The sequence below is a fragment of the Echeneis naucrates genome, chromosome 12, assembly GCF_900963305.1.
Source record: "Echeneis naucrates chromosome 12, fEcheNa1.1, whole genome shotgun sequence".
Taxonomy (NCBI): domain Eukaryota; kingdom Metazoa; phylum Chordata; class Actinopteri; order Carangiformes; family Echeneidae; genus Echeneis; species Echeneis naucrates.
Window position 1 is genome coordinate 9,208,211 of NC_042522.1, and position 8,548 is coordinate 9,216,758.

Genomic DNA, 8,548 nt, shown 5'->3' on the forward strand with positions numbered 1-8,548 from the left:
GAAGACTCAAGCCTGTGATGAACAAAGAAACTGTCATAATTTTTATCACCAAATTTTTGATAATCAATTAATTATTTAACTAAAATAAAAAAAGAGCAAATAATAATAATAATAATAATAATAAATATGTTTCTATTATCTCAAACATTGCTTTTCCGTTTTATTTCATTGGAAAGTAAATAATTTTAAATAATTTTGATAATGTCTGGCAGGACAAAAATATGAAGCGGTAACTTTTGGTTTGTTGTTCACTTTCTTCATATTTTATAAAAAAACTATTCATTAAATATTGGAGAATTATAACCATCCAGAATAGATTATTAAAGCTATCATGGAAATAATCCTTTGTGACAGCCTTAGTTACTGGACTTATGAAATTATTATTATTCATTATTAAGTGTTATCACCATGACTAATGAAGTGCTGCACACCTGAATTTCCTCTCGGGGATAAATAAAGTATCTATCTATCAAAAGATGATTAGACTTCCTCAAATCTGGCCAATTTGTCATGGTATTTTTTGTTCTACTTACAAATTAAAATATATACTTAAATCAAATGTTCTTTCACCTACCCAGCCAATTCTAGTTGGACAGATGTAAACCTGAGTAATTCCAATTTATCTAAGAGTGGACAAGATAATAAATGGCAAGTGCAAAAAGCTAAACTCAAATAAAAACATGGCCATTTTTTATGTTTCAACAAACAAATGATAATAATAAAAAAAAAGCTTTAGGTTTTGAAGGCGGTATCAGATCACAAAAAAAGAAGTTTAATTATTTACTACATTACTGGAGCCTGTGGCTGCAAAGCACAGGGAGGATAAAGAGAGGGAGACAAAAAAAAAAACTGAGAGAAAGCATCAAACCTCTGCTCCTTTTCATGCACCAGCAGAGGAGAAAGAAACAGCTAAGTCAGGGTGTGTGTTGCCTTATATCTGTGTTGTCCCCGCCTCATATGTGACAGCTTGCAGCCGTGATGGGACCCCATGGGAGCGGGGAGCGGATTCACTAACCTGCCGGTGTCTGAGACCGACGCGCGCCTCCAATCTGGTGGTCACATGGTGGAGGGAGAGGAGGGGGGAAGAAGAGGAGGGTGCGGGGGCGTCGATGATGATGAGAGGGGGGTTAGTTAGATTATTAGGGGCTGTCGAGGCCGCCGTGCGGAGCTAACTGTTGTGCAGGATGGAGCTAAAGTGCACACAATGGCATTTCACGCATGTTAAAGTGAAAAGTGCGCACAATGGCGAGTCACGCGCCTTGAAGTTTTGCGTCACGCTGCTCAGGCCATTGTAGATAATTACCAGGGACTATTAGTGTATGATTGCTCTCTAAATGGTAACTTTGCTTTCATTTTTCTTTGCATTTTTTATTCAAAAATTTTTGTATTTGACAAAAATGTCGTGTCACGGTGGCCACAGCGTGGCCTTTTGTGTAGGTTTTAAGTGGAGATTTCTGGCTGAAATTGAACAAAATTCAAAATGTGTAACAGCTGAAAATAAGAGTTAAGTAGTCAAATGGTCTTTAATAACATTAACAGGCATTTTTTGAGCGTCTTTTTAAGAATAAGGCAACCGCCATTCATTCATACACTGATAATAATGAAGAAAAAAAATAATATATTTATATTAATAATATTGATCAAGAAAATACATTTTTTCACATCAAACCTAATTTTTTTCGTTTTCTCAATTAATTCCTCAATAACAAACCCTTTCTCTTTCCCTTCCTAGAGCTGATGTTATATCCGAAAATCTGAAAAAAGTAATAAAACTAAATTTTAAATGAATGATGATGTTAAAATCGGAAAGGCTGAAGAAAAATCTGTGAAAAGGTACAGCTCTGGAGGTGGGAGAGGAATCCAGTCAATGGAGTGGAGAGGAAAAACTCCGAGCCGCTCTATAATAACCCCATTATAAGCCTCATCAATGATGTAATGAAAGCAAACAGTGTGAAAATTGCCTGTAAACAGTTGGATCTCAGTCTCCTGATGAATTCAGTGTCTCTTTTATCAAAGTGAAGATGAGCCAGAGAAGAGAGAAGGCAGGGAGGGGAGGGGAGGGGGGTGGGAGGCAGAGCGAGTGGGCGTGTAGGGAGGTCCACTTCCAGCTCTCCTCAGCCAATGAAGGCTTGTCACAGGGGACTCACGTGGACAAGGCGCTCTTAAAACCTAGCTCCTGACTTTTCCTCAAGTTCAATTTTTTGGGATTCCCTCCCACCCCTCCACATCTCGTCCTTTTACTTGCCAGTTGTGACTATTTAACCCAGTTTACCTCTCCCCCTTTTTTTTTTGCTCCTGCCGCGCGCGTCGCTTCGTCTCGCGTCTTCCGCCTCTTCCTATTTTTATTACTTTGTTTTCCTGCTGCAGATCTCAGACTTTTTTTTTTCTCTCTCTATCCGCCTCCAGCTTTTGAGGGTTTTGTTGTTAAAACATGCCAAGACTTGTGTTGTGACGCGTGTGCGGCCACGAACGCGCCGCACTGAGCCGCCCTCCGCTCCCCGCAGGTCTGACGCGTCTGTACCTGTCCATGGTGCTGAAACGGTTTTTTTTTGCCCCTCGAAGCAGAGTCGCCTCGTTGTTGCTCCAAAATTTCCAGAATCAGTCAATATCTCGAACACTTTGCCGGTCCTTCAGGTGAGATCGTTTCGGCTGCAGCTGGCTCGTCGTCCCGGCGAGGTTTGTGAACTCAAAACAGACGGAGCTGACCCTGAAGGAAGCAGAAAGAATCGATTGTGACTCCATCGATTTGAGGAGGACTCATCTCTTCAGACTTGCCAAACAGCAGAGAATCGGATGCATGGACGATTGTTGTAACGCAACTCAGACTGGAGGTATTTTCGCCGTGAAGATCCAGTTGGGAAGCTGGGAACAGTGGATGAATTCATTTTATTTGTAGCGAATCTACAAAACATTTTTGTTGATCCGGGGAGGGGGGCTCTTTCTCCTCTGCTGGATCAGCTGAGACTTATCCCCCCCACTCCCCCCCCCCCCCTCCCTAAAATAAAACTTGTATTGAATACCAAATGGTAGTTTGAGGAGGCCTCGATCAAGACAATGGAGGCGTCCGCCAACGGGTCCAGTTTTGGCATCGACTCGCTGCTGTCCCACAGGCCTGGAAGTCCGGTGTCTAAGGGGGACAGTCTGGTGGGGGAGTGCCGCTCGCCTCTGGAGTTCAGTCCGAGATCAGACGTGGAGAGCGGCTGCTCGTCGCCTCCATCGCCGAGGAGGGAGTGCGTGGACGAGGTGGCCCAGAGGCAAGGTCACGGCGTCGGCCTGCCGCCGCACCTCCAGCACGCTCAGATATCTGCGGGGTCGCAGCAGAGGACCGTGACCTCGTCGTTCCTCATCAGAGATATTCTCGCGGACTGTAAGCCTCTGGCCGCCTGCGCGCCCTACTCCAGCAATGGACAGCCGACCCAGGAGGCGGGAAGGCTGGCCTCGAAGATAGCGGACGACTTTATGGAGAAAATCCACAGCAACTCATCGTCAGACAGCGAATATAAAGGTAAGAACGGAGGACCGCGTGTCTGTGGGTGCGGGGAGGAAAGTGCTCCGTCTCAGCCAGGAGGCTGGAGGTGACAGTGATTTGGCTTCCTGTGGTTTCATGCTGGACTTCTGGCTCGCAATTTTTTTGTTGTGATGTGAAATTGGTTCCTCCTTTACGGGGACTTGTGTTTCTTTATATTTATTTTTTTTTACCTAAATTTTTTTCCTGCTGTTCAGCTGATGGTTACAACTTATTAAATTAAAACAAAATCACACAAACCCAACACAAACTATCTTTATATATGGATAGTATGAGAATAATGCTACATACACACACACACACACACACACACATTATAACATAAAATAAAATGACATGCAAAGTATGCTTATTACCTTTTTTGATGGATAAATAGCTTACAGTCTGGGCTAAGCATAATTTTGAAAGTGCGTTTTAGGCTTTTACATTTCTAATGAAAATAATGTAAAAATTGTATCGGCAACTCGTCTTTCTTTTTTAACCTGGAACTAAGGTGAGAGACACAATAACACTAGGGTTTTGTTTTGTTTTTTTTTTTTAATGACTAGTCGCCTATACTTAACTAGTGGTGGCCGGAACCATCGATAAGCCAAAGTGGACTCGACCCGCTGCTGCTGCATGACGGTGTTGAAAACAAGCAGAGTTCCAACAGTAACTAATGGGCTTATCGCAGTTATTAGACTTGGTGGATTTAAAAGTAATGACTGGCTGCGCTGTCAGGAAGAGAGTGGAAGAGATGACAGGGTCCCCTCCAGATAAATACCATCAAGGGCCTCTCTGTTTCCAATCATGTCAGCCATAACAGACATGTCACCTCCGTTGACAGTTTAATGAAGCAGTGCCTGGGAAGAAGCCACCGCTGTAGCCTGCGATGGAAATTTACAAATAATATCACGTTTTTTCGATATGGAAAGAACAAAGGAATCATTATTGATTCATTTTATTGCAATTTGCTCAGTCTATAAACCCGTTAGAGGTCTTAAAATTCACCTCTCTCGCAGGCTGAACTATCGTTACGGACTCGCGTCACCAGTTTCCTCAACAAACTCCTGCGTGTGCTCGTGCGTGAGTGCGCTTCTCCCCGCGTGTGACAGAGTGGATGGAGATGCTCATCGACGCGCTGATTGATTGAAGGATCCGCGGGGCCCACAGGGCGCCTGTACGGTAGCTTTGATTTCCACGAATCCTCCTGCTATAATATTTCAGGGATTTGATGCAATTTGTCCCCGGCGCTAATCAGATTTGTAACCGCACAAGGCCGCCCGGCTCTTGATTTCCACTCATTTCCACGGTCCTGTGAAGTTTCTCCGGTCGCGGTTGAAAGGCTCGTCCTTCCCTTGTGGCTCAATTAGGCGGATTATTGTGCTTCTTGAGACGACTCAACTATTCAACTACCAGGATCTCTCGCTTGCTCGCCCCCTTTCTCCCTCCCCTTTCTTTCCTTTTCTTGATTTTTTTTTTCCCAGAGAATTGAAGGAGTGTATATCAATGCTCGCCCTGACATGACAACATGTAGAAAAAAGAACAAAGACTGTGGATCTACTGACGGAGAAATATCAGATTGGAAGTGCGAATATTGGAAGAGCTTTTCATATTAATTTAAGAACATATCAAATATCTCTATGTCGCCTATAGGCGCAGTTTCTGACGCAGTGATTCACTCTGCTCACTTCTTCTCACATGTGAATACACAGGGAAAGAATGCAAGGGGAAATAATAATAATAATAACAAAAGAAAATCACACAAAAACATTTTACCAATAAATATTCCCGGTGTTTTTGTCACGTTATTTCCCATCAATCAAACTGCGCCTCAAATCTATAAAGTTCAAAAACAGATTTTAACGTAAAAATAATAAAATAAAAAAACGGTTTCCTTCAATTTCAAAAATCATATTTCAAAACAAAATTAAACGCAATCGCATCCTATGAGACGGAGAACTGGTCTTTGTATTATGATCGTTATTTTAAATGATGCCAGTCAGCCACCTGACCTTTTTATAGCACCTGTCATATGGGACGTGCTGCTAAAAATGCCTGCGTTTTTATTTTACAAAAATTAATAAATAAATAAAAAGTAAACGCATTGAGGTGATTAAAATTCAGTTTTGCCTTGATCCAACTAGAGTTCACTTCATATTTTACGACTTTCTCCGGAGTCAAACCGTTGATTAAAGGAAGCAGCTTCACAGAAGCTACTGGGCCACAGCATTTTTCGTTTTAATCCATTTTTAATGTAGCTGACACTGATAGTGTTCTGCTTTAGAGGCCGATACTGCTGCACAGATTTGTCATCGCGGCCGCGCACGGAGGCTGCGCGTCCACACGGACGGACGGTGAGAGAGGCCTCGGCTCTGCTCTAACGCCCTCTGTGCTTCTTCTCTCTTCTTCGGTTCTCCAGTGAAAGAAGAGGGGGACAGGGAGATCTCCAGCAGTAGAGACAGCCCTCAGGTCCGACTCAAGAAGCCCAGGAAGGCCCGGACGGCCTTCACAGACCACCAGCTGGCCCAGCTGGAGCGCAGCTTCGAGCGGCAGAAGTACCTGAGCGTCCAGGACCGCATGGAACTGGCGGCCTCCCTCAACCTCACCGACACACAGGTCAAGACCTGGTACCAGAACCGGAGGTGAGCACACTGCTCCTGTTTCTCCAGAGGGAGGGGGGGACTGGGAGGGGGGCGTAATCGGGCTTCTCACGGCTGACTCATGACTGGGATCCATGGACGCCATGTTTTACTTTCACCATCACCCCAAAGATGGCATGAGTTCATTTAACCTATGAGTCACTGCCACGAAGACTGAAATCAAGCATCATATTAATTATTAATCTGCCGTTTGTTCTACATCAACTGATAAGTCATTCGATCCATAAAATATCAGAAAGTAAAGCAAAACCGACAGAGGCCCAACACATACGGCCTCAGATATCAAACTGTTTTGTTTTTTGTATTTTATTATTTATTTATCAATTAATTTATTTAAAAAATTGGTTTTCGCTAAGTATTTAGTAGCAGGTAAAACTTCATAACTATGAGAAGTAAAAAAAGAAAAAAAGGAGGGGGGGGGGGCGATGATCCTGCGAAATAGCTTGCAAAACGAAGTGCCAATTTTTAGTGAATAAATAAAAAACTAGTCATAGAAACCGTCGGTGTAAAAACATGTTTTCTGCAGTTCTCTTGAATTACCTTCCGCTTTTTTGTTTGTCTTCAGCTTTGACTCTTAGGCAGCTAAATGACAGAAATAACTATAAAAAACACAACACTTTGGTGTATGAATAATGCATCGTTGCATGTGTGTATATCAATAATTCAAACAAATCACTATATCTAGTCAATTATCTTTATTATGAATTATTCACCTGCATGGAGTGCATGCTGGCAATCTAACAGACTTCCTTGGGTGTGAGTACAAGTGACAGATTGGAGATTTTGCTTATTAAAAAATAAATAAATAAATAAATAAAAATAATAAAATAAGACGAACGCGACTGACTTGTAATTTGTCTCCAGGTAAACAGATGGGTTTGTTTTGGTGCGTCAAATTCCGACATTACACTTAAAGAAATGCATTTGTTAGAGGCTAAAGCTTCTGTCACCCGCTGCAGGACAAAGTGGAAGAGGCAGACGGCGGTGGGACTCGAGCTGTTAGCGGAAGCTGGAAACTACTCAGCCCTGCAGAGGATGTTCCCGTCCCCGTACTTCTACCCGCAGAGCCTGGTGTCCAACCTGGACCCCGGAGCGGCCCTCTACCTGTACAGAGGCCCCTCGGCGCCGCCGCCGGCCCTGCAGAGACCTCTGGTCCCGCGGATCCTGCTGCACGGCCTGCAGGGGGGCAGCGAGCCGCCGCCTCCGCCGCCTCCTCTGCCCCCCATGTCCGGCGTGCTTCCCCGGCCAGCCCAGCAGCGGTGAGCCCCCCCTCTGCACCAACTTTGGCAGCTTGGGACTCATTAGGAGAAATTAAACAAAGACGCAAAGAGACGAAAACGAGACGAACCAGAGAAACGTGAAATAAAAAAGAAACTTCTCAGCCTTTACAAAATCCGGCTTAGGCAGGCGCCTGTGGACGGAGCCTTGTGACTGAAACTCACACTGTCTGTGTGGAAGGATCTTTTCTCTTTTTTGGGAGGGGGGACATGAGCTTTATTTATAACTTATTTATTTTTCATCATAAATCAAAGTATTTAAGTTATGTATTTATTTGATCCCAACGTCAGTATTTTCTGTGTTTTTCCCAACAAAGAATAACGTTGTTGGTGGTTCAAAGCCGATTACACCCCCAATGGGCTTATTATTATTATTATTATTATTATTATTATTATTATTATTATTATGCGGACGTTCCAGCATAGTGGGAAATGCGGAAAACTTCCCTGTTATTTCATTATAGATCTTAAAGAACAGTTGGTCATTTTTTCTTTTCTTTATTAACTTGTCATTGAGATTTTCATTGGACGTGAAAAACAAAACGATCAGCAGTCATAAACCTGTAAATAAGAATATTTTGCATTTTATTCGAAAGAGACTGATTTTAAAAGAACCTTTTTTTTTGTTGGTTTTATCTATTAGTGCGTCTTTTTGAGACCACGGTGATCCAGTTTAACATAATAGGCTAGATTAGCCATCAGATAAATAAATCAAATTGAAAAAAAAAAAAGAAATAAAAAAGTATCGTCTGAGGAAAGGATGGACTACCTGCCTGGGGCCACGCGTGGGTACAAACACGAGAGTTACGGAAAGAAAGAAATCTATATAAAGACTTTTTTTCTTGTTCTTAGTTGACGTTTTAGCGAAGTAAAAATGTCAAGTCATTTATAAAAAAAGCATTTTATCCCTGCAGAGGGTTGGACAGGGAGAGGCAGTCACCTCAGTGATGTTTCTTTTTTTTTTTTTTTTTTCGATAAACAAACCGATTGGACTCGGTTCCACGTCCAGGTGTAACTGCCTGTCGATTTGCTCTAGATGTATTTGAACAGACGTTGTGCATTACTTATGTTATTTCATATGGCGCCGTGATAACCCTTAACTG

The 8,548-nt window shown here is 42.8% G+C and overlaps 1 protein-coding gene across 1 annotated transcript; it reads left to right on the forward strand.

Annotated features, from left to right (window-relative positions):
• Positions 1-3,054: 3,054 nt before the first annotated feature.
• Positions 3,055-7,431, forward strand: barhl1b (BarH-like homeobox 1b). Its single transcript, XM_029516338.1, has 3 exons — positions 3,055-3,505; positions 5,928-6,150; positions 7,128-7,431. Exons 1-3 carry the CDS (start codon positions 3,055-3,057, stop codon positions 7,429-7,431), a joined length of 978 nt encoding a protein of 325 aa, XP_029372198.1.
• Positions 7,432-8,548: the final 1,117 nt, after the last annotated feature.

Bases quoted from the DNA above. Each gene is read 5' to 3' on its own strand.
- barhl1b (XM_029516338.1), top strand. From the start codon at position 3,055: ATGGAGGCGTCCGCCAACGGGTCCAGTTTTGGCATCGACTCGCTGCTG. The intron at 3,506-5,927 runs GTAAGAACGGAG...TCGGTTCTCCAG, and splicing joins GTCAGACAGCGAATATAAAG to TGAAAGAAGAGGGGGACAGG. The intron at 6,151-7,127 runs GTGAGCACACTG...CACCCGCTGCAG, and splicing joins ACCTGGTACCAGAACCGGAG to GACAAAGTGGAAGAGGCAGA.